Source organism: Spermophilus citellus (assembly GCF_964194105.1).
Source record: "Spermophilus citellus genome assembly, chromosome: 2".
NCBI lineage: Eukaryota > Metazoa > Chordata > Mammalia > Rodentia > Sciuridae > Spermophilus > Spermophilus citellus.
Window position 1 is genome coordinate 27,517,717 of NC_138183.1, and position 16,184 is coordinate 27,533,900.

The 16,184-nt window shown below is 40.2% G+C and overlaps 1 protein-coding gene across 17 annotated transcripts in view; it reads right to left on the bottom strand.

The window, feature by feature from the left end:
- Positions 1 to 1,057: 1,057 nt before the first annotated feature.
- Positions 1,058 to 16,184, bottom strand: part of FKTN (fukutin) — a 109,566-nt gene continuing 94,439 nt past the window's right edge. For 7 of the 17 annotated variants that reach the window (XM_081278656.1, XM_081278657.1, XM_081278654.1 and 4 more), the window contains one exon: positions 2,522 to 4,520. In XM_081278656.1, the coding sequence (XP_081134782.1) occupies positions 4,184 to 4,520 (337 nt within the window). In that variant the 3' untranslated portion in view covers positions 2,522 to 4,183. Of the gene's footprint in view, positions 1,431 to 2,521; positions 4,521 to 8,164; positions 8,191 to 9,174; positions 9,294 to 9,957; positions 10,261 to 16,184 lie in introns of those variants that run through there. The other 10 variants (XM_081278648.1, XM_081278647.1, XM_081278646.1 and 7 more) reach the window with 10 other exon arrangements.

A 16,184-nucleotide genomic window follows, 5' to 3' on the forward strand; every position in this document is an offset into this window, starting at 1 on the left:
TACTCCATGCATCACAACATCACACAGTAAATCATTTCACACCTCGGGAAAATCAAACAACAACTCTTAACATTGGTTAGCACATTCACTGGCGGGAACAAGTTGGGTAAGGGTGGTTGGTGAGTTCAAGAGGTGGATACATTTGAACTGATTGGTTTAAGCCATGAGGGTTGTACATGCTAAACTACAGGTTTCCTAACATGTTATCAATCACAGAAACTAGTGGGAGGTTCACCTGGCATTTCAGGTGTTTTCCCTGTCTCACGCTGATTGGTGGTTGCTCATCTAGTGTAACTGAGTCAGGGACACCTGGTGTCACAGATCTCTCCTGTTATTTACAGACAAACAACTAAGCAGGATGGGTATGTGCCTAGGAGCGCTCTGTGGGTTTTTCCAAAGACAAGGGTCACGCCCCCTCCCTCTGGACAGGCCTTGAAGTAGAAGCTGGTTTCTCAAAAATGGAGTCACATCAGTTTCTCAATGTCAGATAAGAGCATTCTAAGGAAAGAGAGAAGAACTTGAATAGTAGACATCTAGGAGGACTTCACATAAGATACAGTATTTAAGAGAATTGGTACAAGTAGGGGGGTGAGTAGGAGTGAGGATAGAAACATTTATCCAAGCATTTGGAATCATAAGAGTAAAGTCAAAAGTTGAAAATGGGGGCATGTTGTGTATCATCAAGTGGGCACACGCCACACACGTAGGGATTGTGAAAGGACAGGGGAAGGTATACCGTGGCTGCTCAGGTCTGGTTTGCAGGGGTGTGGCGTTTGTCTCAGTCTGAAGGTTTGGTAGCCAGGAAATGAGCTGAGCATGGTTGTGATTTGAGAAGTTAGGAAGCCTTGTGAAAGGTGAGGTGATGTGGGCAGGGGCGAGAGAGAGGAAGGGATGCCAGCTGATGCTGGATTTTTTTCTTAGGCTAAAGAGAATGGGACTGCTGTTGTCAAATCCAGGCCAATGACTGTAAAGATGGAGAGAGAGGATGGATATGCTTATTAAAAAGGAAAGAACAATTTCTTTTCTTAAATAATTTATTTGCAATAAATTAACAATTAAATAGCAAAATTATAATCAATGGTTAAGAACTCACAAAATGCATCAACAAATAGAAATCTTTGGTTGATACATCTACTCACATATCACAAAGCACAACAATGCCAATTCAATAGAAAGTCATATGAAGAAGATTTCTGAATGCTTTTGAAAAAAGATGAGTATAATGATAAGGTGCTTGTTGATTTTGAAACTCTATATATTTGGTAGCTGGACAGGGCTGTGGAAAAGCTGGATGCAGGGCCACGAGACCTGGCTCTTTGCCCTGGGTTTCCAGTAACAGTCCATGTGACCTTTGAAAAGTCATTTCAAAAACCTTTGGACCTGTTTTCTCCCCTGTAAAATGAAGGAGTAGAATTAATCAAGCACATGGTCTATTTATATAGACCACTGGGCCTGTTTCTGAAGTTTCCAGTGTTATCCATAGCATACCAAACATTTACTTTCATTCAAATAATAGAGATGCACAGGTTAGACAATTTGTCTAAACTGTTTTTTTGTGCTCAAATGACTCATAAAGGGGTGTATCATCCAGGGACCTACCATGTGTTTGAACCATAATTTCTTATTACTGCAATTATCAACCCTTAAGTATAGACACCAAAGAAAGCACTAGAATGATTTTTTAATTAGGTTTCATTCTCATGGATACCTTATCAAGGTTTTGGCCCACATGTAATTATAATTCTTTTTTTGGGGGGTGGGGGGCAGTACCAGGGATGGAACTCAGGGGCACTCAACCACTCAGCCACATCCCTAGCCCTATTTTGTATTTTATTTAGAGATAGGGTCTCACTGAGTTGTTTAGCACCTCGCTTTTGTTGAGTCTGGCTTTGAACTCACAATCCTCCTGCCTCAGCCTCCTGAGCTGCTGGGATTACAGGCATGCACCACCATGCCCAGCTATAATTTTTTTTTTGACAGTTACTTTAATATAATACAAATTGATATACAAAAATCCAAGCTGATAAAATGAATATTTTAAGAAATGGATTACACAGAGTAATATTGTAAAGGTGTATTCATTTATCAAAGGATTTGCTGCAGAAAATCCTTAACAACCCCCTCATGTAATAACTCAACCTCCTAATGTCTTTGCAGAATCTGTTACATTTCAGTGGAAAGACCCTCTTTGTCCACATAGCCTACAGCTCAGCAGTGGGAAAGTGAACTCATTCTGGGTAGAGGAACAAAATCCTATATTCAGGCACAGAAGTGCTCTGTGTTTTCCTTATCAATGTGCTAAAATGAAACTAATATAAAAATATGGTTGAGGGGCTGGGGATGTGGCTCAAGCGGTAGCGCGCTCGCCTGGCATGCGTGCGGCCCGGGTTCGATTCTCAGCACCACATACCAACAAAGATGTTGTGTCCACCGAGAACTAAAAAATAAATATTAAAAATTCTCTCTCTCTCTCTCTCTCTCTCTCTCTCTCTCTCTCTCTCTCTCTCTCTTTCTTTAAAAAAAAAATATGGTTGAAAGTGTTGTTGAGAGATTAGGTAATGCTACTCAATTGATAACTGTCCTCAAAACTTTGAAATCGCCTGGTAACTGGAGGACAAGCTGGAGTTCACCCAAGCTTGTGAGAAAGAAATGCACATTTGGGGGAAAGTCCCCTGTTCCTGCTTGTGTGTTTCCCTGAACTATACTGGAAATGTGCGGAAGTTTACCAAATGCAGGTTAAATAAAGAATCTAGAAGGAAACCTTACTGGTTCAAATAGACCCACAGGGCTATAAGTACTAAGTCTATATAGATCTAATAACATGTTGACCTTGCTACTTTGGGAAAATGAGATTGCTGAGAGACTCATCCAGATTTCTTTTTATTGTCAAACCAAGAAGGCCTATTTCAACCTTTCATTTACAAAATTCTTTCTAGAGTGGCAGAAAGTTCAAATTCCTTTATTGTGTATACACTGAAAATTCCTAACCTCAAATCTATAGATTTCTTACCCCTGGTTCAAAAGACTTTAAAACCAATCCATGGACTAGAATTTTGGGGAAATAAAAAGTTCCAGAGATAATTCAATGACACTGTTTACATTTCTGGCCTCAACTACAGGATTTAATCTTTGAATCCAAGTGTCATCAGGTTCAGGATGACACGCAGTGATGAGTTCTATAAAATCCACACTATTTCATTGACTTGGGTACCACACCCACCCCCCAGCATAAGACTAAGCTAATGCTCCAAAGCAAAGAAGGCAAAGTACAAATTCATTTGTTCATCAGAGTCTAACATTACATTTCTATTGTTTACTCTAAATGTTTTGTTTAAACTAAACTCTGTTAAATGAGTCATTAAATGGTAATGTTTGGATTTTCATAATTACAATAGAATTTCATGGTTCTTAAGTCAGCAGGAACTCAGGCTGAATTAAAAGTTTTAATACCTGACTTGTGAAATAAAGGGTTTGCTAATTTATTTTAGCCAACTTTTTTTTTTTAAATAAGAAAACTATGAACTCAACTCATAAATTATTAGGTCCTCCTGCTTTCATAGATAAACCGACTGTTTAACTTTAGAGATATTATATGTATAAATGGCTCAATATAAGTAAAACTCACATTTCTATAGTGTTTAAAGGATACACTCTTCCACATCTATGCAATCTTCACTCCTCAGGGAGTTTTTTCCCATGTCTCCCAAGTTGGTTCTTCAGGGGCTTTCTTTTCATACACCAATCTTAAAATTTATTTTGTTTGTCCTTGACCAAATACATCTCATTCTTCAAAAACAAGTTTTTAAATATATTGTGAGGGAAACATATTCTGCTCATTCATCTGAGATCCATGATGAGAAAACTTCTTTCTTATTACTGAATACATTGAGTAAAACAGGGGTTTTTAAATCCATGATTTTTTTTTTCAAACATCTCATATAGAACCTGAATTTGTAAAACAGACAGAAGGCAGGGTTTGGCCTGAAGTCCTGGGGGCGATGGACTCCAGGGAAACATTCCTGAGGCCTCCTTTCAGCTCCCTGCAGCTCTGTCATCCACCTCCCATGAGGCTCAATTCGTGCCTCACAAGTCATTCATCTAGTCGATTCTGGAACATGCATAAGGCTGTTCACAGCGGTGACTTCTGACAAGTGTTGCCTGGGTGATGACAGCTGAAGCCATACTATGGGAGGTGGTGGTCTGGGCCAGGTGAAGAAACACAGTAATCATCAAGGAGACTCCTGTTCTCCAGGCCGGGCAGGTGGGGTCCTTGGGGGAAGAGCCCCAGAATGTTTCCCTGAGCAGCCACTCCTGCCTGCTGTAGGCTTTGCTCCCCCAAGACCTTGACCAAGAAGTTGATATACCTCATTGCCAGGCGAAGTGTTTCATTTTTGCTCAGCTTTTTGTCTGGAGGGTGAGTGGGAATGAGCTTCCTCAGCTTAGCAAAGGCACTGTTGACATTTTGCTGCCTCCACCGCTCCCTGGTATTTGTGAAGATCTTCCTGGTCATGTCTGAGTTCCTGAGATGGGAAAGAGAAAAGGCGCTGTGAGCAGATACCTTGTAAGAGGACTGGTAGGTATCACATGTCCTGCCAAAAACCTACCATGTTAGATCTTCTCCACTTAGATATTGGGAAGTTCATTTTTATATTTTTAGGTTTTTAGAATGTCCTTTTTTTTTGTACTGGGATTTGAACCCAGAGGCACTTTAACACTAAGCTACATCTCTATACATCTCTAGTGATTTTATTATTATTATTATTATTATTATTATTATTATTATTTTGAGAGAAGGTCACGCCAAGCTGCTTAGGGACTTGCAAAGTTGCTGAGGCTGGCCTAGAACTTGTAATCCTCTTGCCTCAGCTTTCTGAGTCACTAGGATTATAGGCATGCACCACCATACCCGGCTAGAATCTTCCTTTTAATATGAGAAGAAAGGGCAGGGAAAGAACAATGTCCTTCATACTTTTTCTCTCTGTCTGATTCGAAGCCCCCAATTAAAAGACTGCCTTATTCCAGTACTCCCTTAGTCCCTTTACTTCCTTTATAACAAACTCTTCTTAATTTTCAGTCAGGCATAGTATAGGATTGAGTACACATGTGAGTATAATATATGTGTGTGTATACATATATGTATATCTGTATCTGTATATTCATAATACACAGTTGATCTATGCCCAACTCTCTCTCTATATATAGTATAGTTACTGTATAATATACTATATTATATATTTATATTATATAGCATATTGTATATACATATATAAATCCTAGAGAGTTGGGTATGAATCAACTGTGTATTATGAATTTTTGCAAGAAAGAAAGAGTTATGATCTCTGATTTTGTAAATATATTGAAATATGGACTGGAGAAGATAGGATAGTTTCCTGCTAGTAGCAAATCTCACCGAGAGAATTTGGCTTCACTCTGCAAGAGCTAAAATGTTGAAACTGCATTACATTTGGAGAAGAGCAGAGTGAGGAAGGGCCTCGACACCCTGTTGTATGAAGAACAGAAGTGAGGATGTTTAGCATGACAACAATGAAATGACAAGAGGCAGGTAAGGATGACGTGCTATAGAAGACACCTGGGCTTCTTGGATGACCTTTCCAACAGTAGGAGAGTTGTTTATCATCATATGCTGCCAAATCTTATTTTGTCACCATTAACCCTTAGCAGTGTGGGCCCCCTTTTTCCAGGTGGCTTGGATTAACATGTATTAATGGGAACTTTCAGCATACATTGGCAAACAAGCCAAAGCCCAGCCTCAAGCAGTTGAGTGCTCCTGGCTCACTGCTATCAGCCTTCAGCCTCAGCTCCCCTGAGCATTGGGCCTCCTCTTATTCCTCCAAAGGAAAATATATATTGCTAACTCTATCCTTTTACACATGTCATTTTCTCTTCCATGAATTCTCTCCCCATACTCTCCTTAGCTATTTCTACACATTCTTTAAATAGATGCTCTGTTCTTCCCTTTCTCCCAAGGCCTGACTATATAGGAGTCTTCAGGCAGAGTACAATACTCTCTCCAGATGCTGGGCAGTGACACTGGACTGTAGCTACCTGTCAGCCTCACTATCACTAGGACAAACAACCCATCCTCGGGGCTGGGGATGTGGCTCAAGCGGTAGCGCGCTCGCCTGGCATGCGTGCGGCCTGGGTTTGATCCTCAGCACCACATACAAAGATGTTGTGTCCGCTAAAAACTAAAAAATAAATATTAAAAAATTCTCTCTCAAAACAAACAAACAAACAAACAAACAAACAACCCATCCTCTACAGTGTAAAGTACTGTGTTGGCAGAATTTTTTTTTAGAAATTAAGTGTTTAATAAATGGCATGAGATATTTGACACTTTATTATAAAACAGGCTTTTCATGGATGTGGCTCAGTGGTAGAGTGCTTGCCAAGCATTAATGAAGCCCTATGTTTGATCCCTAGCACTGAAAAAAAAATGCTTTGCATTAGATGATTTTGCCAACTGTAGGCTAATGTAATTATTCTGAGCATGTTTAACGTACAGGCTAAGTTATGTTTGCTAAGATAGGTATATTAAATGCATTTTCAATTTACAATTTACAATAAGGTTTATCAGGATGTAATCCCATTGTAAGTTGAGAAACAGCTGTATGGTACCTTAGCAGCTGGCTGCCTGTGTTGAGATGAGAGAAGGAAACACAGGCTCTGTAGGACAGAAACAACACCTAACTAGGCACTCTAGTGGTCTTTCAGGCAGGCCATGTCTTCTAAAACTGATGGGCCGGGGGAGGGGGGGAAACCAGGTGATCCCCAAGGTCTCTTTCTGTTCTGAAATACCACAATGTATAATGCCCATTACCTTTTGTCTAACCTAAGTAGTTCTAAACATTCCAGTCTTTGGTTTTACAATAAAAATATGAATGTTGTCAGAACTATACGCTGACTATACTTAAAACAGGAAAGTTTGAACCCAAATCAAGGGAATTTTAAGATAGAAAGAAAACTATCAAGTTTTGTTCATACTGAAACTGACCAGGACTGTGGAGCAAAGTTACTTTCTAGCTTCTCTTGTGCAAAGAGTTTAGCTCATTCAGGAAGTCAACTCTAATTCCATGGGGGGTCTTCTTTCAAGCTGGGAGGAAAAAAGATTAGCCAGGATAAACTGACTGTGGTGTTCTCTTCTAAGTGTGTGAGATCCTATTGTACTAGAAGCAGACAGAAGAAATAGAAAGAAGAGAAGACAGGCTTCTAAAATGCAGCCTGCCATCCTAGGGGTGCTTGATAATTACTTGTTGATTTATCCTCAAGTGTATTACTCTCCTTCTCCACAGGGGAAATAGAAATCAGTGATTTAACAAGCTGGAAAAGCTCAAAGTAGAGGTCACTGGAAAATTACTGAAGTACTTTTTAAATCAAAGGAAAATTGCATTTAGTGTTTTTCCAGTTGCAAGGACTGATTGCTGCTAATCTTGATTTCAGAGTAATGTAAGAGCTAAAATACACACACACACACACACACACACACACACACACACACAGACCAGATTCCACAGAATCAGAGAACATTTCACAGATGCTGAAACAAGGGTGAGTATTTAGGTCACACAGGGAATCAATGGCAGGGCCCCGAAATCCAAGCCTGGGTATTCATACATTGTGTCACCACTGAGGACTCCCACTAAGGTTCACAACCTTGTTTTGTTCCATGGACCTTTCTGGCAGTCTGGGGAAGCTAAGGACACAATTCTCTCAGAACAATTATTTTAAACATATAAAATATAAAGTCTTCAGATCCCTTCTCAGAATAGTGATTTTAAATGTACATAGAAAATAGTTATGCTTAGTAGTTATGAAAATACAATTAAAATGAATATGATAATATATGTGCTTCATTTTAACACTTAAATAACTAGACTTACTACCATAATTTCTAAGAAATATGTTTATAAATATTTGTCTAAAGATCTGCAACATTTGTGATGTGAGATGCAAGTATCTATGATTCTATTGGTAACAAATTCTTTGTACTACATTGTCTCAATATAATACTGTATTACTCTATTGCATTCTAAATTATAATATTTTAATAACTTCTAAGTATAATTGGTTATTTTTGTCTATGTATTTTTAACTTATGAATTTAAAATTGTTATTTTTGAGAAGGGAACCAAAAGTTTTTTACTTTCTTTATTTAAAACCATGCTGGGGAGCTGGGGATATAGTTCAGTTGGTGAGTGCTTGCCTTGCATGCACAAGGCCCTAGGTTCAATCCCCCACACAGCAAAAAAAAATAAAACCATGTTAATAGCTGGGCACGGTGGGACATGACTATAATCCCAGCGGCTCAGGAGGCTGAGGCAAGAGGATCACGGGTTCAAAGCCAGCCTCAGCAAAAGCAAGGCTTACTAAGCAAATCAGTGAGAACTTGTCTCTAAATAAAATACAAAATAGGGCTAGGGATGTGGCTCAGTGGCCAAGTGTCCCTGAGTTCAATCCCCGGTATCCCAATAAATAAATTAACAAATAAATAAAAGTAAAACCATGCTAATACTATTGTACTCTATTACCCATATCCATAAATAAAGGAAATGCTATATATAAAGGTTAATGGAAATAAAGATATAATTTTTCCCCATCCAAATTCACAGAACCCCTGAATTCTTCTATCTATATCTCTCTGGGTGGGTAGGGGTTGTGGACCCCAGTTAAGAATGCGTGGACTGGAGGAATGTTATGACAGACACTATGAAAATGGATGTGTACAAACTATACCATCACCACTCAAGGGAACACATTACTGGAGAAAAGAGTGACAATTACACCTCCAGAGAAGGTGACAAATGCCATCAACAGGAGCTGCTGCTCCTTGGTGCCAGGTTTCTGGACAAAAAGCCCAGGTCAACTAGAAAGGATGCAGGAAGGGGGCTGGGGATGTGGCTCAAGCAGTAGCGCGCTTGCCTGGCATGCGTGTGGCCCGGGTTCGATCCTCAGCACCACATACCAACAAAGATGTTGTGTCCACCGAAAACTAAAAAATAAATATTAAAAACTCTCTCTCTCTCTCTTTAAAAAAAAAAAAAGAATGCTCTACTATTCACATTATCACAAAGAACAAAGCTGCAACCTTACACAGGACATGCTTTAAAAAAAAAAAAAAAGAAAGAAAGGATGCAGGAAAGGTCAGCAGCTCACATTTGTATGAGGTCCTGTTCCAAGCTTTTTATATGACTTTCCATTTCTTTTACTACATTTGTTGAGTGTATTTATCTCTTCTTTCATCTTTCTCTTTCTCTTGAAAGTAAGTGAAAACACTGGCCAGGAAGAAAGAGATGATGGGTGGTTTGTTAGGTGAAAGAGAGGTGCCTCCACTCCAACACTAGGCAGAGTTCTGTCTTTTGTAGAAGTAATGCATGCATATTTAAGCAAAAAGTCCAAGTACACAAGTGCATGAAGTAAAACATAAAAGGCTCCCTACCTGCTTACCTAGCTAATAGGTCTCACTCCCTAGCCACAGCCAGTTTAGTGTACATATTTCATGCACACTACACATACACACACATTTTTAAAAATCACTATTCATACCATATTTAATTCATACCTTACTTAAGAAACTTCACATGAAATACTGAATCAGTACACAAATCATGAATATTGCTCATTGGGAAGAGCCCTAAAGCAGACACGTTTAGCCAAGGCTATGCACTGGGGGAGCCGCCAGTTCAAAGGTACACTCTACACCTGTGCCTTGCAGCTCTGATAGACCTAAAGTAGCCTACCCTGCTCTTCCCGCCCAGCCTGCTGCCCTTGGACACTTCATTTCCTGGCTTTTCTTTTTTAATTACTTTTTGTTTCTCCGCAAATCACTGCCCTTCCTAATGAGTATTTCAGGAGTTCAGGAAAGCATCTCGTGGTTGAAGTTTCACATCCAGGGTCGATCACCGAGCCTTATGAGTCTAAACATCTTGGGAGACGCACCTCGTAGGAAGCCGAAGCAGCTATACCAACACCCGTTGGGGGACCAAACTGATTCTCCGGATGCCGTGCCTGCCCCTATCCCCCCGAAAAGTCCGCAGGTCTTCCCAGCAGTCACCTTGGTATCGGTTACCAAGTCTCCCCCACGTCCCTGCCCTCCCGGGCAAATGGGGCTCCGATGACCAAGCGAGGGACCTGCGGGTCCACAAACCTGAGCCGGGTGGCGCCCACGTACTCCAGGAGTCGACGCACCTTCTTGGCAAGAATCGGGAGCCGGCACCTTCGCCTTCGCTGTTGCTGTCGCCAGTCGTGTGCGCCCTCGCCTGGTCGCCGGCCTCTGCTGCCGCCTTTATAGGACACCGCCTTTGTCTCGCGGGGCGCCCGGGCCCCTTCCCGCTAGGGACTCCCGCCGGTTCCTCCCCACTTCCCGCGCCCTGGATTCCTGGGACCAGTTCTCTCTGCTTTACTTAAAGCGTGTTAGGGAGCGGTAAGGGGGTGCTGCTTACTAAGCTCCCTTCCAAACAAGGACAAACATTCTGGTAAAGTTCTTATCCATTGTTACTTCAAGATCCAGGGAGTGTGGACTCCCAAGAACCACCTGTTTTAGGGTTACGTGTGGGAAAAACAGATTTTAGCCCATAACCCAGGCCCTCTAAATCAGGATTTGGGTAGGTGGAGTCTGCAACTTGCATTTTACTAAGTACCCCAAAGTTTAACAATCATTGCACTGGACAGATTCCTGGAATAATTTGTCCCAGTTTCTACCTTGCAGAACCCAGGATTTGGTTATTTCAGGGATGGAAGGGTCTCCTAGCTGGTCGTCCTGATTCTGCACTTGCCTCCTTCATAGGCTCTCCTGCATCACCTATGAAATCCCCTCAGGTACCAGTCACTTGTTTGCTCAAAACACTTGGATGGCTTTCCATTTCATTCCCAGTTAGACAAAACCTTTAAGTGGCCCCCAAGATGCCCTTTATCCTCTTCTGAGCTGTCTTCTCTCCCTGGGGTTCATTCAGTTCCAGCATTCTGGCTTCTTCCTTGTGTCAAGAACACACCAGACACCCTCTTGTCCTAGGGCCTTCATGCTGTTTCCCCTGCCTGAAACACTCTTTCTGGAAGTTATCCACATGATTCCTTTACCTCCTCTTATTTATCCAAAAAGTTATTCTTCAGAGCCTACAATGAGTCAGGCCCCAGTCTAGATGCTGGGGACAAAACTCCAAACAAACTCAGATAAATCCCTGCCCTCAAGGAGATATTCTTTAGGTCTTCACTCAGATCTTACCTTCTCAGTGAAGAGTTTCTAACCACAGTATCTAAAATCGTACCCACACACAGACTGCATCATTCTGCCTGCTGTATTATTCTTCTTCTTGCTCAACCTCACTCAGTAATATTTACTTATTTGTCTTCTGTCTTTTCTGCACCCCTGTCTACCCACTGATGAACATCAAGTATTAGTTGCTTGCTAAATCAACAAGTAAAAAATTTCTAGGCATTACTTTCTCTGAAGGACCCAGTATGGGATTTGGTACAACAAATGCAGAAATGCAATACAGCTTGGTGTGTAAGAGCAAAGTGCTCTGGAATTGCATTACCTGGCTTAAAATGCCTTGTATACTCATATGTGTGATCCTGGGCAAATTTATAACCTCTCCCTGCCTCAGTTTGCTCATCTGTAAAATGTGTACAATGATAGGACTATGGAGATCAAATGATAAAAAAAAAAAACCAGGTAAGATGTTAAGCACAAGGTCTATCACATAGCACAATTTTTTAAATTGTAGTTGATTGTATTATTGTTATAACTATACATTGGTTCCCTACAAGATTATACAGTTCCATCCACTGCCATGTGACTAACAGTGGCTCCCTGTAGATGGAAGGTATATATTTCCCTGCCCCATTGCCAGGCTTGGCCAAGTGACTTTCATCAGCCAATGGAATAGAGCAGATTTGATATATGCCATGTTGGAGCAGAAGCTTTGGCAGGAGTGATTGGGTCCAGCCAACCCAGGTGCCATGAACATACTCAAAGCCAATCATAGCCTTTATATAATATGAGTGTGAAATAAATGTTGTTGTAAGCCACTAAGACTTTGGGAATGTTTGTGACACCCCACCCTACCCAAACAAAACAATATGGTTTTATTACAAGTCAAAAAGCTATTGTTTGAATTGCTAAGTTCTGGGTTGGGACAGGAAGGAGAAGAAAGCTGTATATCTGCCTTCAAAAAGTTCATGATCTTGGGGAAAAAGAGGGCATGACAAATAGACCAAATACAAGACAGACAGTTATGGATTCCAGAGAATGTGGAATTAGAGTTAGAAAGAGAGAGGCAAAGGATTCTGATTGGACGGAGGATCAGAGGTACTTGTGAGAGGAATGGCATTTAAACTAGGCCTGAAGCAAGGCTGGTTCTGACATTTGTGAGATTGAGGACAAAGTTACAAAAGCAGACTACAGGCCCATTCCTATCCATTTTTTCTCCTCTACCCCAAGCTGAGTTCTGTTCTGTGAAGGGCATTGTGCATAAAAGGTAGACTTCCACCCACCATGGACCTTATGCAGGTCCTGAAATTGGGCTCAGGGCCACTTGAACAGAAATTCATGGGTCCCAGATATCCAGAGTGTGGTCTAGAAGGTGGGGCATGGCCACTTGAAGAGTCCAGAGCAGGGCCATCTAAAGCACACCCAAGGCAAGGCCTAGGTGCTTGGGTTCCTCAGTGAAGGTTGGTCAAGGCTGGTTGGGAAATTACAAATGTAGGAGTGGAGGACAGGAACACAACTGTGTGCTGTGAACATGGGAATAATACATATAGCTACAGGTTAAAAGACTCATTCTGGTGGCAGTATAGGGAATGGATTAGAGTGGACTGAAGAGAATAAACTGGTCAATTTGTGTGTAGAAACATAATCTAATATTTGCAGTAAACATCCCTGACTTGCTCTTTTTTTCTGCCCTTCTGTTTTCTTTGTGTATGGTGGAAGGGGGATCACAGTGTCACAGTGCCTATGCTTTTTCTATCCTAGCCTATTCAATCACAATTCTGCTGGAGTACATGTTAGATTTTAAACCAAGAACCAATATTACACTTCATTTTATTTCATTTTTTTAGATGTTGATGGACCTTTATATTATTTATTTATTTATATGCAATGCTGAGAATCAAACCTAGTGCCCCACACATGCTAGGCAAACACTCTGCCACTGAGCCAAAACCCCAGCCCTACACTTCATTTTAGGCAAAAACTATGAGGTGATATATTTTCTCAATGGCATATTTTACAGTTATGAACTAGAATTGTGGCAAGTGGGTAGCAAGATTGGAAATGATGTATGATGCTAAATGAAACAATGAGCTGTAAAATAAAATCTGGGCTAGTGGACAAGGACTGAGAGAAAGGACAGTGCTACCGAAAAAGGAGCACTATTGCATTGGCACACTGGAACCAGGGTTGACTTTTTTTCGTGAAAGCTTCTTAAATGTTATTGTTGGCTTTATACTTTTAGAAACAGTTTTGGTGCATAATTCCACTAGCAGTGACCCTTCAGAGTGATGGGCCATTCCCAGCCCCATCTCCCAGTGTGGGGAGAATTTAGGGGCTAGGTCCTGCAGGGGAAGAGGTTGAAGTAGGAATTTACATAATCCGATTATTGAGGGATTAGGTTTGGGCAGCTAAACGCCTCTATGTGCTTGAGCTAAAACCCTTACTATTCATGGCTCTCTCTGCCCCCTGGAGAGACTGCACCTGCGAGCTCCTGGGGAGGGAACAGGGAACTGGGGAGGGAAGGGCAGGTCCCTCCAAGAACTTGGGTGCTGTCAGGCTCTCTGGTTCTGCTGCTTTAATTGATCTGTCTGGATTAGCCTGTGAACACTGGCACTCTAGTCCTTTATGCAGGGTTGTCAGCTTCAGGGAAGACCAAACCTGGAAATTTCAGAAGGGATATCTGCCAGCCTAGGTGGGTGTGGTCATTTTGGCTAGTAGCCAAGCATAAGCCTTATCCAATCTTAAAACTCCCTTCTTGTCCCCTGCCCCTTCTAAAGTTTCCCCCATTTCTCAATCCACAATTCTGTGTATCAACCTCAATGCATTCATACATATCTGCATTTATACAGTTATCTATCCATCCTGTCTTTCATCCATTTACGTGAATCCAACAATATAAATTAACTGGTTCTTGATATTTAATTTATTTAATTGATATTTTATTTTACTAGTACTAGTGAAATAGTTTTACTTGATGTATTCTATCTCTTAAATCAGTTTGGTACTTTGATATATAAATTTTGACATTTTTAGATTCATTAATTGAGTGTTATATAGCTATTCAATTTTTTAAAATCTGAATTTTATTAACTTTTTCTCATTATGTGTTTATAATTTCTCTCTCTGCTTAGTTTTGTAGATGTTTGTCCGTTTTATGGCTTTTTAAAAATCCTGGCTCTAGGGCTGGGGTTTGTGGCTCATTGGTAGAGCACTTGCCTAGCATGCAAGACACTGGGTTCGACTCTCAGCACCACATATAAATAAGTAAATAAAATAAAGGTCCATCAACAACTAATAAAAATATTTTTAAAAATCCTGATTGTAGGATTTATTTATCATTTTTACGATTTTCTAATGCATTAATTTCTACTAATCTTCAGTAAATCTGTCCTTATTTGCTTATGTTTATTTTACTGCTCTCTACCTTCCATTCTTGGGTTAAATCTTGTTTTTACTATTTCTTCTTTATTAATAAAAGCATTCCAGGTATGAACTTTCTCCTGATAGACTTTGGGTGATATTAGTGTTTTGGTTTGCATTATCATTGCCATTAATTCCTAAAGTCTGATGTCTATTTTTTTGTTTTAGAAAGTGTTTTTAAAATTTCCTTATTGTTGTATTTTTTGGCAGCTACTTGCTATTAATTTCTAATCTTACTGGGGTGTTGTCAAAGATTATGTAGTATGATTTTTTGCTTTGAAATATTTATTGAAATTTTTCTCTCTTGTAGAACATATGACCTGCTTATATAAATACTTCAGAGGTACTAGAAAAGGAGGTTATATTCCCTATTTAAAAGGTAAAATGTTTTTGTACATATCCATTAAGTCAGTCTTTTATATTCTTGGAAGTTTGGGTCTATTTGATCTATTAAAAGAGAGTATGTGAAAATCCCCCTCTACTATTTTGTGTCTGTTCCTTTTTGTTTTTGCAGAAGTGTTTGCTTTAGATCTTTTTATCTTTTGAAGTACTGCTTTTGAGGCATAAAGACTCACAGAAGTTTAGTTGAGTTAGAAAAATATACCTATGTCAGTATATAATCACCCTCTTTGTCTTGCTCTTTGTTATGAATTTCATTATACTAATATTACACCCCAGTTTTTAAGTTTGCATTTTTAAAATTAAACTATGCTCATTCTTTTACAGTTTATTAGTCCAGAGAGGGGTGGCTCTTAGTATGAAATTATTTTGGTAAATTAAAATTCCTTTTACTTTTTTTTGGTACTGGGCATTGAACTCAGGGTCACATCCTCAGAGCAATTTTGTATTTCATTTACAGACAGGGTCTCACTGAGTTGCTTAACGCCTCGCCATTGCTACTGAGGCTGGCTTTGAACTTTAGATCTTCCTGCCTCAGCCTCCAATCTGCTGGGATTACAGGTGTGTGTCACTGTGCCCAGCAGGCTCCTTTTACTTTTTTCACTCCCCAAAAAGCCTCCATCTCCAAAAAACTTCATTTTACTTTACTCGCTACATTGCAAACTTCAGGAGACCAAGGATTTCAGTTTCGGTAATCACTAGATCCCAGGACCCTATGCTGTCTTACATGTAAACTGCTTCAGAAGACAACTGTTCAATAATTCAAGGAAGCTTTGGCTTTTTTTCTGCAAAGAGCTGCTTCCAGCCTGTCCTACTTTCTGTCAGCAGATACATAACTTGTTTCTGTGAGATGACTGTTTTCAAGGCCACTAAAGAGGTTTTTTGGTGATTGCTTGTTTTTTAAGAAGAGAAGAACATTTTGGCTGCTAAATGGAGGGGGCAAGAAAGGGCACTAGGGGTACTAATTTGGAGGCCTGACTGGAATGATGGCTTGACTTAGGCAGGTGGCACTGAGCACCAACTTTGGGCCAGAAGCCTCATTCTCTACCTTCCATTATTTAACCCTAAGTATTAAATGTTTTGCTAGACATTTCACCCAAGTTTTCTCATTTAATATAAGAAATTATATATATGATTT